The sequence below is a fragment of the Pituophis catenifer genome, unplaced genomic scaffold (genome assembly GCF_029215685.1).
Source record: "Pituophis catenifer annectens isolate HBS135680 unplaced genomic scaffold, rPitCat1.0.hap2 SCAF_11, whole genome shotgun sequence".
In the NCBI taxonomy this organism is placed as follows: domain Eukaryota; kingdom Metazoa; phylum Chordata; class Lepidosauria; order Squamata; family Colubridae; genus Pituophis; species Pituophis catenifer.
Window position 1 is genome coordinate 14081893 of NW_027256891.1, and position 24083 is coordinate 14105975.

The window sequence follows — 24083 nt, forward strand, 5'->3', positions numbered from 1 at the left end:
CCTGCTTGAGCAGGGGGTTGGACTAGAAGATCTCAAGGGTTCCTTTCAACTCTGTTATTCTGTTATTCCCAACTATGAGTTCCCAACTATGTGGACCAGTGGTGAAATTCAATTTTTTTTACTACCGGTTCTGTGGCCGCGGCTTGGTGAACATGATGTGACTTGGTGGGCGTGGCAGGGGAAGGATACTGCAAAATCTCCATTCCCTCCCCACTCCAGGGAAAGGATACTACAAAACCTCCATTCCCTCCCCACTCCAGGGGAAGGATACTGCAAAACCTCCATTCCCTCCCCACTCCAGGAAAAGGATACTGCAAAACCTCCATTCCCTCCCCACTCCAGGGGAAGGATACTGCAAAATCTCCATTCCCAGCCCACTCTGGGACCAGCCAGAGGTGGCAATTGCCAGATCTCCAAACTACTGAAAATTTCCGCTACCGGTTCTCCAGAACCTGTCAGAACCTGCTGGATTTCACCTCTGATATAGACCCAGCCAGGCTGTCCATTGCTTAACATTCTGGGATTTGAAGTTCACATTTTTGGAAATTATCAACTTTTGGGAACACAGTTCCTGACTCTAATACTATTGTTGGCAATTCTCCAGGGTTTGAAGTTGGAATTGTTCCAACCTTAACTCGAAATGTTATGGATTGAATTTGACATCTTTTGCATGCATAGTTCTCTCTGAAAAATGATGATGGTGATGATTTACTTTCCAATCACAATTCCAATCCTATGCAGCAGTTGTATAATTAGAAGTGGATAGCTATTTATAAGTCAGAATTTAAATTGCTAATAGCTCATTAGACAGTCAGTTTGGGGGGTGGGATGTTAAGGGGTCAGGCTAGCAACCGGGAGACAGTGAGTTCTGGTCCTGTCTTAGGCAGAAAGCTAGCTGGGAGAATTGTCTCAGCCCTAAGAAGGAGAAAGCAAGACAAAGAAGAAATAATGGTTGGAAACTAATCCAAGAGAGAAGCAACCTGGAATTTAGGAGAAACTTCCTAACAGTGAGGACAATTAACCAGCGGAACAGCTTGCCACCAGAAATCGTGAGTGCTCCATCACTGGATGTTTTCAAGAAGAGACTGGACAGTCCCTTGTCTGAGATGGTATAGGTCAGGGGTCGGCAACCTTAAACACTCAAAGAGCCATTTAGACCCGTTTCCCAAAGAAAAGAAAACACCGGGAGCCACAAAACCCTTCCTGTGCCTGACTATTTCCTGAGCGGCCACAAAACTAGCATATGTAATTTTTTTTTATTTGATTTATATGCCGCCCTTCTCCAGAGACTCAGGACGGCTTACAATGTGCTAAGCAATAACCTTCATCCTTTTGTATATTTATACAAAATCACCTTATTGCCCCCACAGACTGGGTCCTCAATTTACCTACCTTAGAAAGGATGGAAGGCTGAGTCAACCTTGAGCCTGGCGAGATTCGAACCCTGCAGTAATTGCAGGCAGCTGGTCTTAATAAGGGTGCTTTAGACCACTGTACTACCAAGGCTCCTTTGAATGTTTAAAGTTGAATTAAACATTCTGTTTTCTTCTGAAACTTTACTTTTCTTGGATTTATCCATGGTTGGCTTACTGGGAATCAAAAAGCTCAATAAATCATGTGCCGGCAGGTGTCACACATTGGCAGTTGTGACGCATATTTTGAGCGACAGGGAGCCGCAGCAGAGGGATGAAAGAGCCACATGTGGCTTCTGAGCCACAGGTTGCTGACTCCAGGTATAGGTTCTCCTGCTTGAGCAGGGGGCTGGAGTAGAAGATCTCCAAGGTCCCTTCCAGCTCTATTTTTTTCAAACCATGGCTTAAAAGTTTTGCCAAGAAAACTGCAGGGACGGGTTCAGGCAGTCACCAGGAGTTTTGGGTTGGTTAATTCAAGACATTTTCCTATTTGCATAAACCAATTAATCAGTGGAATGACTTATCTCCAGAAGTTGTGGTTGTTCCATCACTGGAGGTTTTCAAGAACAGATTGGACAACCATTTATATGGAATGATATGGGATTTCCTGCTTGAGCAGGAGGTTGGACCAGAAGACCTCCAAGGTCTCTTCAACCCTGTTCTGCTGTTTGCTTAAACTATTACTTGAAGATTTTGAGGAAGAGCATCAAAGTGTGAGCCCTTATCCATACATTGCACCTTATTTATTTATTTATTTATTTATTTATTTATTTATTTATTAGTTCAATTTTTTTTTTAATTTGATTTATATGCCGCCCTTCTCCGGAGACTCAGGGCGGCTTACAATGAGTTAAGCAATAGCCTTCATTCTTTTGTATATTTTATACAAAGTCAGCTTATTGCCCCCACAAACTGGGTCCTCATTTCACCTACCTTAGAAAGGATGGAAGGCTGAGTCAACCTTGAGCCTTGGAGAGATTCGAACCCTGCAGTAATTGCAGGCAGCTGGTCTTAAGCAGCTTAATAACAGGGTGCCTTAAACCCTTGTACTACCAAGGCTCTTAACTTAATTTATATGCCGCCCTCCTCCGAAGACTCAGGGCGGCTTACAATGCACTTATAGCAATAGCCTTCATTCTTTTGTATATACCTGCTTATTAGGGCTTTTGGCCCCCCCATAAATGGTGTTTCTACAAAGTCATCTTATTGCCCCCACAATCCGGGTCCTCAATTTACCTACCTCGGAAGGATGGAAGGCTGAGTCAACCTTGAGCCTGGTGAGATTTGAACTCACACTAATTGCAGGCAGCTGGCAGCTAAGTGCTACTTTAACAGCACTTAGTCTGCTGCACCACCAAGGCTCTTCTTCCATCTTCCATCTGGGATAAACTAATTAGATTTGATTAAGCCACAGAATGCAAAAGAAGGTAAGTGATGGCCATTGAAGAAAACAGACGTGCATTTTCTGAAAAACATCTGGAAGGGAGATTTTACTCCTTTCCTCTGTGGCATTGCTGAGAGAAAAATTAACGGGACCGGATATTTTTAGCACCATCCAGTTTGAAACTGCAAATCCAGACAAACCTGAAGTGGTCACATTTATGGGCTACCCAGAAGCAGCTGAGAGCTATCTTATCTACTCTTCAGGAGGGTTGATAAGCTGCAATTGATCATGGAAGGTGAGCTGCCATTTGTTAAATTGAAGGGGGGGAAATAACAGTTTTTCATGGTAAGCATTGGTACCTATCTATTCCTTCCAAAAATTCTTGCATTAGTCTTTAAGGATTTGTTCTTGGAATCAAACGGAAGTTCTCTGCGTGCTTTCCATGTTATCATTACCAGGTGAGCTGAAATCCTAAGAGTGAAGGATTGCAACTGAATTCATTGAACTAGCCTAATTTAGTTGATTAATTGGATTAATTGAATTGTAGACAGTTGTGCTGGAAATATCTCAATATCAGCAGTCCAACCTAGGTAAGGAAGAGTTCTCAACTGCCCCTCTGAAGATAGCTTATATATCCTCCACCTGGAAAGCAGAACAATTATCATCATAATTGATACAGTTTAGAAAATGGCGAAAATTGGTGATTTGAAGGGGAAAAAAAATCAAAACAATGCTCATAAGGCCATAGTTCTAATATAGAATAGAATAGAATAGAGTAGAGTAGAGTAGAGTAGAGTAGAGTAGAGTAGAGTAGAGTAGAATAGAATAGAATAGAATAGAATAGAATAGAATAGAATAGAATAGAATAGAATAGAATAGAATAGGAGTAGAGTAGAGTAGAATAGAGTAGAATAGAGTAGAATAGAGTAGAATAGAATAGAATAGAATAGAATAGAATAGAATAGAATAGAATAGAATAGAATAGAATTTTTATTGGTCAAGTGTGATTGGACACACAAGGAATTTGTCTTGGTGCATATGCTTTCGGTTGTGTACATAAAGTGTACATAAAATAAAAGATACGTCCATCAAGAATCATAAGGTACAACACTTAATGATAATCATAGGTTACAAATAAGCAATCAGGAAACAATATCATTATAAATTGTAAGGATACCAGCAACAAGGTTACAGTCAAACAGTCATAAGTGGGAAGAGATGGGTGATGGGAACGATGAGAAGATGAGAAGATTAATAGTAGTGCAGACTTAGTGAATAGTTTGACAGTGTTGAGGGAATTATTTGTTAAGCAGAGTGATGGCGTTTGGGAAGAAACTGTTCTTGTGTCTAGTTGTTCTGGTGTGCAGTGCTCTACAGCATCGTTTTGAGGGTAGGAGTTGAAACAGTTTATGTCCAGGATGTCCTGGATATTTCACTAGAGTTGAAATAACTGACCAAACAGCAGGGTTCCGGGAAGAGAAGTTAACATAGGAAGATCCCATTTGTGTAGCGGTTAAAGTGGGAGGTCTAGAAACCAGAAGACTGTGAGTTCTAATCCTGCCGTGGACATGAAAGCCAGCTGGGTGACTTTGAGCCAATCACTTAGAGGAATGTAAATTCTAGTCCTGCCTTGGACTTGAAAGCTGATTGGATGACTTTCAGCCAATCACTCTCTCAGCCCAACCCACCTTGGTAATAATAATCAGTTTTATTCCACATTTGCTGTTCAGTCGAAAGGGATGTTGGAGACCCTAGTCAATCCTAGTGACTTCTAATGAAGAACCAAGGGAGACATGATAGCAGTGTGCCAATATTTGAGGGGATGCTACAGAGAAGAGGGGTTCAAGCTATTCTCCAAAGCACCCAAAGGCCAAACAAGGAATAATGGATGGAAACTGAACAAGGAGAGATTCAACCTGGCAATAAGGAGAACTTTTCTGACAGTGAGAACAATCAACCCATGGAAGAGCTTGTCTTCAGATGTTGTGGAGCTTCATCACTGGAAGCTTTCAAGAAGGGACTGGACTGTCATTTGTCAGAAATGGTGTAGGGTCTCCTGCTTGGGGGGGGTGTTGGACTAGATGACCTACAAGGTCCCTTCCAACTCTGTTAATCTGTTAAAGGTGGGATAAAAACCAACCAATAAAATAACAGATCTATCCACTCAGTCCAGTGGTGGGTTGCTACCGGTTCATCCCGGATCAGGCAAACCGGTAGCAGCAGTGATGGGAGGCTCCACCCTCCCACCCAGAGGTTTCTGTGCATGCACAAAATCATTGCACACGAGCGAACCGATAGCGACGGAATTTGCAACTCACTACTAACTCAGTCCCTCCCTCACACTCATGGAGCAGTAGCAGAAGGCTTCATATTGTAACCTAGGCTGGCTGCTACGAAGATTTGCAACTGAACCCACAGAATTTATCTTCTGAATCCAATCCAGCTGATTTTCACCTGGGGTGCAGGCCTATTCTCGATGCAATATTGCAGAAGGCAAAGGTGAAACTACTTAAGAGCTTTTTCTAACCAACTTCTTGGTGACGATGATTTTGACATGTTTCTATTGACACTCCACCAGAGTGGAACAAATCTGTGTTTTCAAGGTTCATTCTTCACCGTTTGTTGACTAGGATGAATTGTTTATAAAGCTTGTCTTATTACGGGAATTATCAATGATAAATGAACTCAGATGTTAAAATTCTCTCTTTTCCATAGGTCCCCATTTGTCAGTGTGACAGAATACTCGCTGCTGAAAAATAACATTGTTCAGCTCTGCTTGGAACTCACTACCATTGTTCAACAGGTAAGAGTAAATTTCTCTTCTTCTAAATCCCTTTTAAATTGTTTCCATGGTGGCAAAATAAGCAGGTTTCATTTCTCTCTAAGGATAATTGATGTTAAATGAACGAAAGGAGGATCAGTTAGCTATTCGGGTTAGACTCAACCCAGAAAAGGTAATTATCCTGAAAGATCGTCTACAAATTTTTGTAAATTAATCAAGTGTATTGACTGGTCAGAGAAAAACATTTTCATGGGCAGAAGAGACAGTCATATGCATCTTTAATCAATTCAATTTTTCAATTCAATTCAATTTAATTCAGTTTATATGCCGCCCCTCTCCTAAGACTCAGGGCAGCTCACAATACATTTAAAATCCTAATAAATAGAGCCTTGGTAGTACAGTGGTCTAAAGCACCCTGTTATTAAGACCAGCTGCCTGCAATTACTGCAGGTTCGAATCTCGCCAGGCTCAAGGTTGACTCAGCCTTCCATCCTTTCTAAGGTAGGTAAATTGAGGACCCAGTTGTGGGGGCAATAAGCTGACTTTTTATAAATATACAAAAAGGATGAAGGCTATTGCTTAACGCATTGTAAGCCGCCCTGAGTCTCCAGAGAAGGGCGGCATATAAATCAAATAAAAAAAAAAACATTTAAAAATTAAAAACATTAAAGACATTAAAACCCATTCACACCATTCATGGCCGGATCTCGCCAGATCGCAAAGCGAGATCAACGGCCCCAGGCCTGCCGGAAAAGCCAGGTCTTCACAACTTTTCGGAAGGCCAATAGGGTGGGGATGGTCCGGACCTCAGGAGGTAACTGGTTCCAGAGAGCTGGGGCAGCCACAGAGAAGGCCCTCCCCCGCAGGCCCGCCAGCCGGCATTGTTTAGCTGACGGGACCCGGAGGAGACCAACTCTGTGGGATCTTACCGGTTGCTGGGAGCTATGCGGTAGAAGGCGGTCTCGAAGATAACCTGGCCCTGAGCCATGTAGGGCTTTAAAGGTAATAACCAACACCTTGAATTGTGACCGGATTTATGTAATCATAAATCTCTTCCATCCAACTTTTCTGGGTTTTTTCTTTCTTTCTTAAACATGAAAAAAGTACTCATTTTTTTCCCCATGCAACTGACAAACACTTTAATAGATTCGTTTTTCTGTGCAACTTTGCTTAATAATTACATGTTTGGTGATTCTATACAGCTACTGCAGGCACGGCTGTCAGATGAAAAAAAAAAAATCTTCTCGCATCTACGGTATCTTAAACTAATTCCAATCATTTGTTATTCCAATCATTCTATTTTTTTCACTTCAGGTTTTTAATATGTAGAAATGTACAGCATTGGGATTCTGAAATGCTTGTATTTTTTTTTTTTTTAAAAAAAAGCTCTGTTTCGAACCTGACCACTAAATTCGAAAGAGCTCATTTCAATTGGTTGAAAATGATCTTTCTAACTAGTGGTGGCATACAGTGGTGAGAATGCAGTATTGCAGGCTAATTCTGCCCACTGCCAGCAGTTCGATCCTGACTGGCTCAAGGTTGACTGAGCCTTGCTTCCTTCCTTCCTTCCTTTCTTCCTTCCTTCCTTCCTTCCTCCCTCCCTCCCCTCCCCTCCCCTCCCCTCCCCTCCCCTTTCCTTCCTTGCAAGTGGTTAGATTGCAGTATTGGGCTAATTCTGCCCACTGCCAGCAGTTCGATCTTGACTGGCTCAAAGTTGACTCAGCCTTCCATCCTTCCGAGGTGGGTAAAATGAGGACCCAGATTGTTGGGGGGCAATATGCTGACTCTGTAAACCGCTTAGAGAGGGCTGTAAAGCACTGTGAAGCGGTATATAAGTCTAAGTGCTATTGCTATTGCTATTAGGAGCTTGGTGGCCCAGTGGTTAGAATGCAGTATTGCAGGTGAATTTTGCACAACAGCCTGGAGTTCGATCATGACAGGGCTCAAGGTTGACTCAGCTTTTCATCCTTCCGAGGTCGGTAAAATGAGGACCCAGATTGTTGGAGGCAAAATGCTGGCTCTGTAAACCACTTAAAGAAGGCTGTAAATCATTGTGAAGCGGTATACAAGTCTAAGCGCTGTTGCTATTGCTATTTAGTTATACAGACAATCCTTCACTTACAACTATTTGTTTAGCAGCTATTTGAAGGTACAACAACCCTGAAAAAAGGGGGTTATAACCAGTCCTCAGACTTACGACCATTGCATATCCCCAGGATCATACAATCAAAGTTTGGACTCTTGGCAACTGGCATGTATTTATGATGGTTGAAGAGTCCCCGGGTCACCATTTACAATCTTCCTAATCAGCTTCCAATGGGGCCAGCTGGATTCACTTAGTGACTGCATGATTCACTTAACTGTGATTTGCTTAATAACTGAGCTGTGGTAGTGCAGTGGTTAGAATGCAGTAACTGCAGACTAATTCTGCTGACTGCCAGCTGCCAGGAGTTCGATCCTGACTGGTTCAAGGTTGACTCAGCCTTCCATCCTTCCGAGGTCAGTAAAAGGAGGACCCAGATTGTTGGGGTTAATATGCTGGCTCTGTCAATTGCTTAGAGAGGGCTGTGAAGCACTATGAGGTGTATATAAGTGCTATAGCTACTGCCCTTCCTTCCTTCCTTCCTTCCTTCCTTCCTTCCTTCCTTCCTTCCTTCCTTCCTTCCTTCCTTCCTTCCTTCTTTCCCAGTGGTTAGAATGCAGTATTGCAGGCTAATTTCAGCTCACTGCCAGGAGTTCGATCCTGACCGGTTCAAAGTTGACTCAGCCTTCCATCCTTCCGAGGTCAGTAAAATGAGGACCCAGATTGTTGGGGACAATATGCTGACTCTGTAAACCGCTTAGAGAGGGCTGTGAAGCACTGTGAAGCGGTATATAAGTCTAAGTGCTATTGCTAACCGTGGCAAAAAAAATGATTGTAAAATTGGGTACAACTCACTTAATAACCATTTAGCTTAGCCACAGAAACTTTGATCCCAACTGTGGTTCCAAGTCATGGATTACCTGTATATATTAATTGATGGATGATCATTTCATCATGTGAATAAACTCCTGCCTTTTAATATCTATTTAAGTGGCTTTTCTTGCAACAGGAATTCCACACCTTTGTTGCGCTGTGAAAACATACTTTGCTTGTATTCCAATTCTATGCTCAACACTTAAATGGAGTACCTGCTTCTAAATTCTAAGCAAACAGGGGTGGGGTCTTCCTTTATTTATCCTCTCTGAAACTTCAATTGCCTGTCGTCTCCCCAGGAACCTTTTCTAACTGTTGGAATCTAAGTAAATGGTTCTATTGTTTAATTGACCATCTGCTCCTTGGATTTTGGCTTCTCTCCAGATTCCCTGGATGCAGTCTTGATGCTAGGCACCTTGGCATTAAGCATTCTCACCAAACAAGGTTTTAAATTAGGTTGATGTGGCAAGGAAATAGTTTTTCTTCCCTTTAGTTATGCAATATGAATTTTAACTCAGTCCTGGAAAAAAAAATGAATGCTTTGGAAAACCAAGCCAGAATGGTTTTGTTCTTTAAAAATAATTTATTTGGCTTGACATGGGAGGGTAACAGGAGCTCTTTTGCAGTCAAGGTCCAGAACTGAAGACTGTGGCATTGAAAATAATTTGAGGGACAAAGCCAGAAGGTATAAATAACGATATTTATTTATTTATTTATTTAATTATTTATTTATTTAATTATTTATTATATTTCTATACCGCCTTTCTCCCGTAGGACTCAAGGCGGTGTACAGTCAAGAAAAATATAGACACACAAACATCATAAAATTGCTAATTAAAATTATTACTTAGTTTGGTCAATTAAATAAAACCCAGAATTAGAGAACCATTTGTCTGAAATGGTATAGGGTTTCCTGCCTGAGCAGGGGGTTGGACTAGAAGAGCTCCAAGGTCCTTTCCAATTCTGTTATTCTATTCTATTAGTAGGAAAAGAAGGAGCAGAAGAATAGGTAGCAGTTGAAAAGAACTTGGTGCCCCTCGTACAGCTTTAGATTTTAGCCTTTGCAAGGTGCTAATGAGGAACAAGGCTTTGAAGTAATTCAAGTGGCTGTTAAGTCAGCTCTGTTTCAAAATAATTTTGCCCCTGCTCAAATTAACCCCACTCTGATGTTTTACAGGAGCAGATTAATAACTGCAAAAGAAACTCCGTGTTTTCCAACCATGAGCATCTACTCCTATTTGAAGGCATGGGTCTAAGGCAGGGGTGAAATGCTCCCGGTTCGAACTGGATCGCCTGATCCAGTAGTGATTGAGGTGGGTGGTTCGGAGAACCGGTAGCAAAAATCCCTGCTCCCCCCCCCCGCTCCATTGCCCAGCTGAGCCGCACAATCATCAGAGGCTTTTTTTTTTACTTTTAAAAGCATTTTTTCTACAACCTCTTCGGCCGAAAAAATGCTTTTAAAAGAAAAAAAAAGCCTCTGATGATCGCACGGCTCAGCTGGGATCGTCAAAGGCTTTTAAAACCATTTTTTTCTACAACCTCTTCAGGGGTTGTAGAAAAAATGCTTTCAAAAGGCTCTGACGATCCCAGCTGAGTTGCCTGATTGGCAGAGGCTTTTTTTCTTTTAAATGCCTCTGACGATCAGGCAACTCAGCTTGGATCGTCAGAGGCATTTAAAAGAAAAAAAGCCTCTGCCAATCAAGCAATTCAGCTGGGATCGTCAGAGCCTTTTGAAAGCATTTTTTTACAACCTCTTCACCGAAGAGGTTGTAGAAAAAATGGTTTTAAGAGTAAAAAAAAAAAAAAATTGGCCACACCCACCCAGTCACATTACGCACCCCCAAGCCACACCCACAGAACTGGTATTAATAAATTTTAGATTTCACCACTGGTCTAAGGTGGATTGAGAAGGAAGTCATCACATTGTGTATGAGCGGAAAAAAGAACCTCCGAAGTTAAATTGATGCATGTCTTAAATTTTTTTTTAAAAAAAATCTCATCGGATGCAACTTGATTATAGAGAACGGCTGCTGTGAGACTCAGAAGGCAGCTGAAAAAGATCTTGTACCAAAAATGTCCGTTTTGAACCTCAAACTCCATCTGAAAAAGATTTGTGTTTTTTTTTCTTTATAAAATGCATTTTCATTAAAATACAAAAGAGAAGGATTGGAGGTGGGGATCAGCAGGGGGTAGGGGGATTTTTGTTAATTAGTTCATTCTCATACAGCCAAGTGCAGCATCCGTCTGTGATTGCCTCCCGGTCACTCTGCAATTATATCAGAGCTCATCATCCTGTTGGAAGCCAATGGACTGTTTTAAGGAGCCTTTTAAAACAGGGGGGAATGGAAGTTAAATCGGGATTTGTAAGCGAAATCATGTCCAACGTTAGTCTTGAAGCAGATAAATTGCCACCAGGAATGTTTCGTAATTGCTTGGGGAGAAAAGTCATTTTCCCCTTTAATAACTGTATTTCTGGCAAAAAAAAAAAAGAGAGAGAGAGAAAATCTTATAATAGGGAAGGGATGCCATCATTGGTAAAAAAATAATAATAAAAAAAAAGAACTGGAGATTTCATTCCATTTCACTCATCAGCTAAAGAATGCATTTGATTCATGTGCTTACCTGTTTATTTGGCTTTATATTATTAGTCCTGGGTATTTGCATCCAGGTATGATAGATTTGCCTTTATTGGAATTTCTGCAAAATGGAAAAAAAAAATATGGGAATGTATTTTATGTTAGGGGATATTTTCTAGGGTAGGGAACTCATCCAATTTAAGCAAAAAGTTCTGTGTTTTACTGTACATTGTGCAAATACCCCAAACCAGTGATGGCTAACCTTTTTGCCATCGCATGCCAAAAGTGGGAGTCATGTGGGGGGGGGGGGGTCGCACGCGTGCATGCCCACACCCATAATTTTTTAAAAAAATTTGATTTATATGCCGCCCTTCTCCGGAGACTCAGGGCGGCTTACAATGTGTTAAGCAATAGCCTTCATACTTTTGTATATTTATACAAAGTCAGCTTATTGCCCCCACAATCTGGGTCCTCATTTCACCTACCTTTGAAAGGATGGAAGGCTGAGTCAACCTTGAGCCTGGTGAGATTTGAACTTGCAGTAATTGTAGGCAGCAGATGTTAATAACAGTGCTTTAGTCCACTGTACTACCAAGGCTCTTTTAATTTAATTTAATTTCCCCCCACACCCCGCACCCCCGCTCCCCCTGCTTTTGGCACGTGACGGCAAAAAGGTTACTGGTGGGTCCGGTAGGCCCGTTTTTCACCCTCCCCAGGCTCCAGAAGCTTTCTTGGAGCCTGGGGAGGGTGAAAACAGCTTTCCCCACACAAGTCAGAGGCCCTCTGGAGGCTGGAAATGGCCCATTTCTTGACTTCCGGTGGGCTCAGAGGGCCCGAAAATCAGCTGGCCGGCGCACGCATGCGCACTGGAGCTGAGCTAGGGCAATGCTCACGTGCCCACAGATATGGCTCCGCATGCCACCTGTGGCATGCGTGCCATAGGTTCGCCATCACGGCCCCAACAATAAAACACAATGCTTTGCTTTGGGTATTGGTGTCCCTTTCTCCTACACAAGCTATAGAGACACAGAGTTGGAATTGCCCACATCAAGCAAGAGGTCCCTGTGTCCCATCATGATATATTTTGCAATTTTACATGTATGAACATATGGGAAGAATCTGAATATGTAGGAAGATTCTTGGAAGGCAATTCTAGTCAAGTTGCTGGAAGATTCATTAATCTGAAAGGAAAGATGGAACACTGGTTTACTCTTAAACCTGATTTGATTAAGCCACAATAGCTGGGTTTAGTTGCACACAACACCAATGCATCACTTAAACATTATTTAAAAAGTGCTATGACTTGGCTAATGTAGCAAATGAAATTCAAAACAAGCCAGCTACATTATGTTTTAGCATGGAGTTAACAGCTAATGGGAAACGTAGTTCAGCACCATGGACAAGTCACAAGATTCTACGATAGTGCCGTGTATATTAGAGCCATGGTGCTGCAGGGGTTAGAATGCAGTATTGCAGGTTAATTCTGCTGACTGCCAATTGCCAGCAGTTCGATTCTCACCAGGCTCAAGGTTGACGCAACCTTCCATCTTTCTGAGGTTGGTAAACTGAGGACCCAGATTGTTGGGGGCAATATGCTGACTTTGTAAACCACTTAGAGAGGGCTGAAAAACACTGTGAAGTGGTATATCAATCTAAGTACTATTGTTATTGCTACAAGTATAGTATACTATAGCCTTGGTGGCGCAGTGGTTAGAGTGCAGTACTGCAGGCTACTTCTGCTGACTGCCGGCTGCGTGCAATTTGGCAGTTCAAATCTCACCAGGCTCAAGGTTGACTCAACCTTCCATCCTTCCGAGGTGGGTAAAGTGGGGACCCAGATTGTTTGGGGGCAAGAGGCTGACTCTGTAAACTGCTTAGAGAGGGCTGTAAAGCACTGTAAAGTGATATATAAGTCTAAGTACTATTGCTATTGCTATAGTTACAGGATTCATGGACTATGGCTTTGTGTTACCAACAAACCTGAATTGCATGGTTTCATCAAACAACCATGGTTAGCAAAATCTGCAGGGTGAGTCCAGCAAACTAGCATTGTATTCCACCGATCATATCAAGATTTTAGATGTTAATATGTGCAGGAACCTCTCCTGCATCAGGGGTGCTATTCAGCAGGTTCTGACAGGTTCTGGAGAACCGGTAGCGGAAATTTTGAGTAGTTCAGAGAACTAGCAAATACCACCTCTGGCTGGCCCCAGAGTAGGGTGGGAATGAAGATTTTGCAATATCCTTCCCCCGGGAGTGGGGAGGGAATGGGAATTTTGCAGCATCCATCCCCTGGAGTGGGGAGGGAACGGGGATTTTGCAGCATCCTTCCCCTGCCAGGCCCATCAAGCCACACTATGCCCATCAAGCCATGCCCACAGAACCAGTAGCAAAAACATTTGAATTCAACCACTGTCCTGCATGTACTCAATTTGCCAGCCTTATACTGTATATGATCAGAAATTAAAGTTGAATCTGGTAGTTTATTACTTGGATGGGAACCACCAAGGAATTCGAGGCTAAGTTAGGAAGTAGAAAACATATCTAAGAGGAAGTAATAACAAATTGCTTCATGGCATAGAACATTGATTAGATGATGTCTTGGTTTGATCCAATATATCTTCAGTAAATGATGCATTCACTGATGATTCCCCATCATCAAGAGTCAGTAGGATCATCTCTGATCTCCAAGGGGAGTGTGAATCTAAGAGTGGCTTGGAGAATCTGAAATTTAACTCTCTCTTTCAGCATTGAGCTTAACTCTTTAACCAAGAGCTGGTCTTGCCTACCTGATATGCTTGCTAAAAAAAAAGACAGGATTATAAATCAAACCGATCAGTAATTTTTACTACCGGTTCTGTGGGTGTGGCTTGGTGGACGTGGCAGGGGAAGGATACTGTAAAATCTCCATTCCCACCCCACTCCAGGGGAAGGATACTGTAAAATTTCCATTCCTTCCCCAATCCAGGGGAAGGTTACTGCAAAATCCCCATTTCCACCCGATCAGCTGGGACTTGGGAGGCAGAGAATAGATGGAGTGGGGCCAGTCAGAAGTGGTATTTACTGGTTCTCTGAGCTACTCAAAATTTCTGCTACCGGTTCTCCAGAACTGACCAGAACCTGCTGAAACCCACCTCTGAAACCGATGGACAATCAAGTCTACATTTCAATTTATCTTCTAGTTCCCTCCCACAGAACAAAGGGAAACGAACGGTCAGAAATAGATTTTCAGTAAACACACAATAGGTGAAATTGTACATAAGTGAAGTTGGCTGTCGTTTTCTGACTCCAACTAAAGCATCAGAAATATGCCTTTGGGACTAGAATGAAAGCAGTAATGCCCTCAACCTTTCTCACGATTATGCTAATGCACATCAAAGAGACTTCTACAGACACCTTATTTTAAACGGAAAGTTCTTGCGAGTGACATCCTTCCTTTGTTTCCTATTTTTCGCATAATCACCTTGACCAAATGACATTTGAAAAAGTCTTCTTTCTCCCTCTCCCTCCCCTTCTCTCCCTCCCTCTTTCCTTCTTCCCCCCTTCCTCTCTTCCTCCCTCATCCTCATCCTCTCCCTCCCTTCCTCTTCTTCTCTCACCTTCTGCTTCCCACCCTCTCTCTTCTTTCTTCCCTCTCTTTCTCCCTCTCTTCCTCCCTCCCTCTCTTCCTCCCTCCCCCTCTCCCTTCCTCCCTCTTCTTATCTCACCTTCTGCCTCCCACCCCCTCTCTTCTTCCTTCCCTCTTCTTCCCTCTCCCACTCCCTCCCTCTTTCTCCCACTCTCTCCCCCCTTCTCTCCCTCCCTCTTTTCCTCTTCCTTCCTCCCTCTCTTCCACCTTCATCCTCCCCCCCTTTCTTCCCCCTCCCTCTCTCCCTCCCTCCCTCTTCTTCTCTCACCTTCTGCCTCCCACCCTCTCTCTTCTTTCTTCCCTCTCTTTCTCCCTCTCTTTCTCCCTCTCCCTCTCCCTCTCCCTCTCCCTCTCCTTCCCTCCCTCCCTCTCTTCCTCCCTCCTTCTCTTCCTCCCTCCCCCTCTCCCTCCCTTCCTCTTCTTCTCTCACCTTCTGCCTCCCACCCTCTCTCTTCTTTCTTCCCTCTCTTTCTCCCACTCTTTCTCCCTCTCCCTCTCCCCCTCTCCCTCCCTCCCTCTCTTCCTCCCTCATGCTCTCCCTCCCTCTTCTTATCTCACCTTCTGCCTCCCACCCCCTCTCTCTTCTTCCTTCCCTCTTCTTCCCTCTCCCACTCCCTCCCTCTTTTCCTCTTCCTTCCTCCCTCTCTTCCACCTTCATCCTCCCTCCCTTTCTTCCCCCTCCCCCTCTCCCTCCCTCCCTCTCTTCCTCCCTCATGCTCTCCCTCCCTTTTCTTATCTCACCTTCTGCCTCCCACCCCCTCTCTCTTCTTCCTTCCCTCTTCTTCCCTCTCCCACTCCCTCCCTCTTTCCCCCACTCTCTCCCCCCTTCTCTCCCTCCCTCTTTTCCTCTTCCTTCCTCCCTCTCTTCCACCTTCATCCTCCCCCCTTTCTTCCCCCTCACTCTCTCCCTCCCTCCCTCTTCTTCTCTCACCTTCTGCCTCCCACCCCCCCTCTCTCTCTTCTTCCTTCTCTCTCTTCCTCCATCTCCTTCCCTCTCTCCCGTCTCTTTGTCTCCCCCCCCATGTTTGCCTTTCCCACTAAGTCTCCCTGCAAGGGAGGTTTACAACTGAGCAAACAAAGCCACATACACACTGCAGCCATTTTTGCCTGTAGCTGATGTCTGACTTGTCCGTGTTTGTGTGCATCCATGCATGCACATGTGTTGGTGAGAGACAGCCCAAGAGGGAAACTGTAGCTAAGACAAATTTTTTTTTTTAAAAAAAAAAACCAACCAAAATATATTGATAAGAGTGTCAGCCATGCGCGGATTAAGCGTTACGTTGTCTTTAAACAGGCTCCAGATGGATTTACACTGTTTGATCAATTCCAGTGGCATTGTTTCTCTCGGGAAAACAATTGTTGGACATTGGCATAAGGAATAGTGGAAAGGATGCAGCAAATGCACTAAAATAGTGACATGAATGGAACAGCACCTTACATCATCTTCCTCGTCTTCCAAGCTTTATTTTTCACAACAAGCAGGGGGGGGGGGAAGGAATTTATCTATCCATCCATTCATCCATTCTTTATGAAATTTATTTGCCACCTGTTGAGGGTAAAACTGCCCTCTGCAAAGTGGTGCAACGGACCAGACAGCAAATAGATACGTTGCTTAGCAAAACACACAGATACTCACAGACTCTGAACGTTTAAAGAAAAATAAACAGTCTTTACTTGTAGTAAAAAACAAACTTGGCTTCTCAAAACGAAGATAACACTTCTTCAAACAATCACGGTTCAACACAAAACATAGTTTGCTTACAATTCCAGTTCTCTTCAGTAACACAGACAAAGTTCCTTTCAGCAGTTCAACCTTCTAATAGCAGGAGCAGAAGTGAATGAACTTCCTGCCTTCTTTTATGTCTGCTTAGCACAGCCAATTAGTCATCCACACATCTTGTATCCTGGCTTACAACATAAAACCTAAAGCATTAAAAAACATTAAACATTAAAAAAAAACCATTAAAATCCTCCATCAAAAAAACCACAGCCAATTTTTTAAAAAACCCTCACTGTCCAGGTTCTAGTGTAGGGGTATTAACCATTACACCAAGCGGCTTCTCTAAATCCGGGCCAATCCCTGTTCAAAAAAACAAACAAGCTTGCGGGACTCAGACCTAAAGAACAAACATAGTTAGCTCAAAGCCTCTTGAGACGACCTCAAGCAGGACACAGATCAACGGCTTTCTCCCTTCGTTGTTCCCCAGCAATACATAATCATAATCTTAGACCCTTCTGCAATGGAGATGCTGCAGAACTTCCCAAGGTAGATTACGTTCCCCTTCGTGTGTTTCTGAATGACATTTTTGGAAGGTATCAGAAGCTCTTCATTTGGATTTTGGCCCCTATGATATCTCTATCACATTTTTTGTGGCCTTTAATTGCCATCTAAAACTTTCCTGTGTAATCAATCATCTGGCTCATATTACCATATGTGGTGGACATGCCCAAAAGCAAGAAAATACCAGAGGAAAATATACAGGTGGCTCAGGAGTGAAATGCTCCCTGTTCGGACCGGATCACGCGATCTGGTAGCGATGGCGGCGGGTGGTTCGGAGAACCGGTAGCAAAAATCCCTGTGCACCACTCCCCCTATGCCCAGCTGAGCTGCAAAATCATCAGAGGCTTTTTTTTTTAACTTTTAAAAGCATTTTTTCTACAACCTCTTCCGACGAAAAAATGCTTTTAAAAGTAAAAAAAAAAAGCCTCTGATTGCGCGAATCAGCTGGGATTGTCAGAGGCTTTTCAAAGCATTTTTTTGCAACCTCTTAGCCGAAGAGGTGGTAAAAAAAATGCTTTGAAAAGTCTCTGACAATCCCAGCTGAGTTGCCTGATCGGCAGAGGCTTTTCAAAGCATTAGAAAAAATGCTTTGAAAAGTTAAGAAAAAAAAAGTTGGCCACACCCACCCCAAGCCACGCCCACAGAACCAGTAGTAACAAATTTTACATTTCACCCCTGACGTGGCTGGAAAAAAATGACAAAACAACATATAGATTTGAAACCAGAGATATTTTTGTTGGGCATTCTATACCAGAAAAATATGATAAAAAGATAATCCTGACGAGGGAGATGTGGCAGACTGACGTGCTGAGCTGAAATGACAAGATTAGTGCCCACCCCAGGGCGAGGACCAGGAGAAACAGGGTGGGCCCCCCTTCTGGCCCCCCACTCAACAGAATGGGCGTTCAGGTAAGGCAATGCCCTTTCTCCTTGAGTGTGGGGCCAACAGACATGAATGGGACATGCCAAAGCAGCAGTCCTAATGGGAGGGATCTGGTCGGTCCGAAGCCCCCAAGCCCATATGCACCCTTTGCAAGACCCTGTGGCCAAATGCCACATCTGCTGAGGCATAGATGTCCAATTTATAATGGCGGATAAATGGGGAAGGAGATGACCAGGTGACGGCCCTAAAGACCTCCTCTAAGGAAGCCTGAGTGGATCAGGCAGCCGAAGTAGCAGCACTCCTGGTCGAGTGGGCCATGAGCCGGTGGAGGGTGGGCAAGGCCTGAGACTCGTAGGCCTTGGTAATAGTTGCCCAAATCCAGCATCCTATTGTGGAGGAAGTTACCTTGTAACCCAGGGTAACCGGCTGGAAGGACACAAAGAGCCTCTCCAACATCCTTAGGGCGGAGGTCCGTTTAAGATAGATACGGGGAGCCCTCTGGACATCTAAGGTGTGCCATGCCTTTTCCAATCGGTGAGAAGGATTAGGGCAAAAATTAGGCAACATCAGTTCTTGGGCTCTATGGAAGGGCGTATTAATTTTTGGTATGAAGGTAGGGTCTAATCGAAGGACAACCTGTTCTGTCCCCCTTCCCCACACAGGCAAACACACAACCAGGTACGCCTGCCAAGATTTTATTAAGCAATCAGACTAGAAACCCTTGCAGATAAGAGTTTTGGCAGTAAACTGCGAAATGCCTGCCAAGTCAGTTTTCACTCACAGTCAGCAAGAGAGAGTTTCTCCTCAGTCCAGTTCAGTAGCAGAAAGTAATCCACGAAGCCAGAATTGGCCAAGGTCCAATCCAAATATGCACAAGCCAGATTTCAGGTAACGTGATGTGACTCTCAGGTTTTTAACTCTGACCGTCACAAAGCCTGAAGAGCAATCACACCCACTTTTATTCCTTGTGGGGTGTGGCTCAGTGACTCAGCTCAATCTCTGGCCCTCCCATGCCTCTTTCGTTGCTACGCATGCTTCTCCCTTCGACGCTGCCTGGGATCAAGCCAGGATTCATCATCCTCGCTTCCTATCTGTTGTTGTTCCGATATGCTTTCCTCCTAGCATATCCCAGGCTGTTCCTCTTGGCCTTCGGATGGAACCTGAGGCATTGCCAGAGAGGAGGGTCCTGGAGAGGGAGGCCTTATCAGTTCCTCCCCAACACCTTCTGAGTCCTCTTCCTCTGTTAGGACAGGCTCGGAAGTCGGGGTCACAACACAAACCTATCTGAATGGAAAATACATAGGTCACTCAGAAATCTGGCAGGCCAATGTAATAGCCACCAGGAAGGCTACCTTGTAAGACAAGAATCTAAAACTAACCTCCTGTGTGGGTTCAAATGGGCCCTTGGTGAGAGCGGTGAGAACCCTAGTAAGGTCCCAAGTAGGGTAACGATGTAGTGCGGGAGGGCGCAGGTTCATCACCCCTCTAAGGAATTGCCTAATCAGAGGGAGCCTGGAGAGGGAGCCCATGGAACCACATGACAAAATAAGAGAAAGGGGCTGCTACTTGATCCTGCCTATACTAACTGCGACTAGAATTGCATTTGCACAACAATGGAAAAATGATGAGACCCCCCATCTGAGGGGAATGCAATTAAGAAAATATTAGAATGTGCAGAAATGGACAGATTAACACTTACTATTAAGGATAAAGAAGAAACTGAATATTTGTTGATATGGGACATATTCTATCCATGGCTAGATATCAGAAACAGAAGTTAGAAAGGAGGAGATACAAAAAGAGGAAATGGTAAAGTGGAGCGGTGTTAAAGGAGATGATGTTAAGTATTATGTTATTATGTTATTACTGTGTTTCCCCAAAAATAAGACCCTGTCTTATATTTTTTTGAACCCTGAAATAAGCACTTGGTCTTATTGCCATGCGCTCAAAAGCCCGATTTTGGCTTATTCTCAGGGGATGTCCTATTTTGGGGGGAACAGGGTATATTATTCATACGATGCAGATGGATTATTGCAGCAAAGATGTGTAATATGACTATCTAAACATAACTATACCCAGAACACACACTGTTTGATGAAAATTGAATGTCATATAAATAAAACAAATAAAACGTTTTTTTAAAAAAAATTTCCTTAGCCCCTCCCAAAAGACGGGAGTTGCAACTGCCTCTTATTTCAGGAAGGTAGAGTTGTCAACATTTTTTAATTAGTCTAGGTTTTGCATCTTGTGCTGGTGAATTTTTACAAAGTCTATTCCTCCCCGCCCACCAAGAAAGAAAGAAAGAAAGAAAGAAAGAAAGAAAGAAAGAAAGAAAGAAAGAAAGAAAGAAAGAAAGAAAGAAAGAAAGGCTAATGCCATTGTTATCTCTTTTATACTGTCAGGAATTTATGGTTAGTTGTTGCCTCTCATTGAATTCGTCTGCAGAGTCCTGATTTACCAGAGTCAAACTGAAATTATTCCTTCAAGGTGGAAAGAGAAAAAAAATAACCTTAAAAGAAGCAAAGCACTCTTACGGGTAGATCAAGGAGCGTAGCAGGTTGGGGGTACTTAACTTCTTTCCGCCAATGCATAATCCTTGGAGAAGATTGCATGGGCGCTTTTACAAAACAGCTGGCATTTATTTACTAACCCCGTGGCTGAATAGGTAAATAAAGTGATGGGGTGTCTCTGTGGCTAGGATAAGAGTAAAGTACATGCACCAAAAATTGAAACAATTATTCCCTACCATCTTCTGGATGGAAGTCTAGTGCCTAAGATGCTGGATGTCAACCCGTAAAGCATTCCAGGCCTGCTTTTGAGTTGCCATAAGCAGGAGGGGGGAAGAACTGACTAGGAGAACTCCTAGCCTGGCTAGATGGCTCACTGGCTAAGACGCTGAGCTTCTCGATCAGAAAGGTTGGCAGTTCGGCGGTTCGAATCCCTAGTACAGATCTCCTGCATGAGCAGGGGATTGGACTAGATGACCTCCAAGGTCCCTTCCAACGCTGTTACTGTTAAGCTTAAAGCACATTCCACACATGCCTGTCTCCAGATTGTATCCCAGGTTACTGGAGCCATCATGAGGGGTGTGATTTCTACAGCCCACGAACATACTCCATTAGAGAATGTGATTTATGACACACCCAGGGAGGAGGGGAGAAACAGGATCATAAAGGTAAAGGTTCCCCTGGCACATACGTGCTAGTCGTTCCCGACTCTAGGGGGCGGTGCTCATCTCCGTTTCAAAGCCAAAGAGCCAGCGCTGTCCAAAAACGTCTCCATGATCATGTGGCCAGCATGACTAAATGCTAAAGGTGCACGGAACACTGTTCCCTTCCCACCAAAGGTGGTCCCTATTTTTCTACTTGCATTTTTTACGTGCTTTCGAACTGCTAGGTTGGCAGAAGCTGGGACAAATAACGGGGGCTCAACCCGTTACGTGGCACTAGGGATTCGAACCGCTGAACTGCTGACCTTTTGATCGACAAGGTCAGCGTCTTAGCCACTGAGCCACCACGTCCCTATCAACTGTGCTATTTATTCCATGCCAAAGAGAGGTTCCAAGGAATTTACACGGCTGAGCGGCAGGTTTTTTGCTGTTACCTAAATTACAGGTTATCCAAGTGCCAAGAATGAGAGCTCTACTTTTTTACTGAAAATGTTGTCCAACCAAGGAGGAGCCTGGTGGCTCAGCAGACTGATGGCATTGTGATTAACACCAGCTGTCTGCAATTACTGTAAGTTTGAATCTCACCAGGCTCAAGGTTGACTCAGCCTTCCATCCTTTCTAAGGTAGGTAAATTGAGGACCCAGTTGTGGGGGCAATAAGCTGACTTTGTATAAATATACAAAAGTATGAAGGCTATTGCTTAACGCATTGTAAGCCGCCCTGAGTCTCCGGAGAAGGGGGGCATATAAATCAAATTAAAAAAAAAAAAAACCACCTGCAGGCTCTGTTGTTTATCAAGGCTCAATTAAATTCCCAAGGAGCTATCAAGAGGATTAAAAAAAAAAAGGTAAATTTTTCTTTTGCCCGGTCGTGTCTGAGTCTAGCAACGAAATGGAGATACACATCTCCGTTTCATAGCCGAGGGAGCCAGCATTGTCCGAAGATATTTTTTTGTGGTCATGTGGTCAGCATGGCTACATGCCAAAGGCACATGGAACACTGTTACCTTCTCCCACCAAAGTAGTACCTGTTCATTTACTTGCATTTGCATGCTTTCGAATTGCTAGGTGGGCAGGAACTGGGGCAAGGAACAAGATCTCACCCTGTCACATGATGCCTGGGTCTTGAACTGCCAACCTTCCAGTCAACAAGCCCAGCGTCAAGTTTCTGAAGGATGCCCTAATTAATTAATGAGCCTCAAGCCAAGTTTCAAAAGAAATCCAGTTATTTATTAGGAGCAAATTTCGGCAATTACTCAAGTGGAGTCAGTTCTGCCTCCACGTAATTATGAATGTGGTGGCTCAGTAGCTAAGACACTTTTTTTTTTTTTATCCTCTTGATAGCTCCTTGGGAATTTAATTGAGCCTTGATAAACAACAGAGCCTGCAAGTGGTTGGACAACATTTTCAGTAAAAAAAGTAGAGCTCTCATTCTTGGCACTTGGATAACCTGTAATTCAGGTAACAGCCAGAAACCTGCCGCTCAGCCATGTAAATTCCTTGGAACCTCTCTTTGGCATGGAATAAATAGCACAGTTGATAGGGACGTGGTGGCTCAGTGGCTAAGATGCTGAGCTTGTCGATCGAAAGGTCGGCAGTTCAGCGGTTCGAATCCCTAGTGACGCATAACGGGTTGAGCTCCCGTTACTCATCCCAGCTTCTGCCAACCTAGCCGTTTGAAAGCACGTTAAAAAAATGCAAGAAAAATAGGGACCACCTTTGGTGGGAAGGTAACAGCGTTCCGTGCACCTTTAGCATTTAGTCATGCCAGCCACATGACCACAGAGACAAACTTTGTTCTTAACTCTATTTTAACTTTGTTGTATCTCTGCTTTTATATCACTTTTTATTGCATTGTATTGCGAACGGCCAACTTAGGAGAGATGGGTGGTGTCGAAATGAGATAAATAGATAGATTTATTTCTCCATTAGCAGATTGAATCAGATTGGGGCACTTCGATGGATTGTCATCTGAAGCTGAGTAACGTGCTATTTTTCAAGGAGCAGCTAATCTAACTGAACAAAGTAGATTTCTGTGGACGTTTTAAGAACTCTTCCCCTCCCTCTTCTCTTTTACAGGATTGCACAGTGTATGAAACAGAAAATAAAATTCTTCATGTGGTAAGTGCCCGTTGTAGCTTGGGGAGGGGGGTGCGCCTGATGCATTCGTGCAGTCTACTTCATTGGAAATCATTATTTTGCAAATCAAGACTGTACTGCTGTATATGTTTGCCTTCAAGGAAGACATGCCGAATGCAGGGGATTGATTGCTGGCTTAATGTGATTTAAAAGAGATTTAAGGTGCTTCTCTGATGTGGAAGCCCCATTAGAAATGCAGTTATTTAGCCAAAAACGATGGTAGCGATTCCTCTCACATTTTATCTATTTCGTTTTACTTAGAATAATTTCGCCTGAGGTTGCTATCCAAACAATCAAGGCAGCTAACCCAAATAGGTGACTGATGCAAACGTACATCAGTCATGAATTTGTTCTTCAAAATCCATCTCGCTTGAGAAGTGGACATTCTGGAGGGAGAAGAGGGAGAGGAAGGAGAGAAAGAGGGAGATGAGAGGGGGAAGGAGGAGAGGGGGAAGGAGAGGAGAGCGGAGAGAGGAAGGAGAGGGAGAGAGGAGGGGAGAGAGGAAGAGGGAGAGGAGAGGGGGAAGGAGAGAAGAGCAGAGAGAGGAAGGAGAGGGAGAGGAGAGGGGGAAGGGGAGGGGAGAGAGGAAGGAGAGGAAGATGAGAGGAAGGAGAGGGAGAGGGGAGCGGGGAGAGGAAGGAGAGAGAGAGGAGAGGGAAGGAGAGGGGAGGGGAGAGAGGAAGGAGAGGGAGAGGAGAGGGGGAAGGGGAGGGGAGAGAGGAAGGAGAGGAAGATGAGAGGAAGGAGAGGGAGAGGGGAGGGGGAGAGGAAGGAGAGGGAGAGGGAGAGGGAGAGGAGAGGAGTCCAACTCTGGGGTGAAGCAGAGATACTGCCCTATTCACAGAAAGCTACCAAAGGAACTAGATCATTAGT

At 43.8% G+C, this 24083-nt stretch overlaps 1 protein-coding gene across 1 annotated transcript in view; it reads left to right on the plus strand.

Moving 5' to 3' along the window:
• LOC139322614 (connector enhancer of kinase suppressor of ras 2-like) overlaps positions 1 to 24083 on the plus strand; it is a 403989-nt gene that overhangs the window by 202231 nt on the left and 177675 nt on the right. Inside the window, exons 5-6 of the mRNA XM_070951763.1 lie at positions 5512 to 5599; positions 23150 to 23191. Of these exons, the coding sequence (XP_070807864.1) occupies positions 5512 to 5599; positions 23150 to 23191 (130 nt within the window). The remainder of the gene's footprint in view (positions 1 to 5511; positions 5600 to 23149; positions 23192 to 24083) is intronic.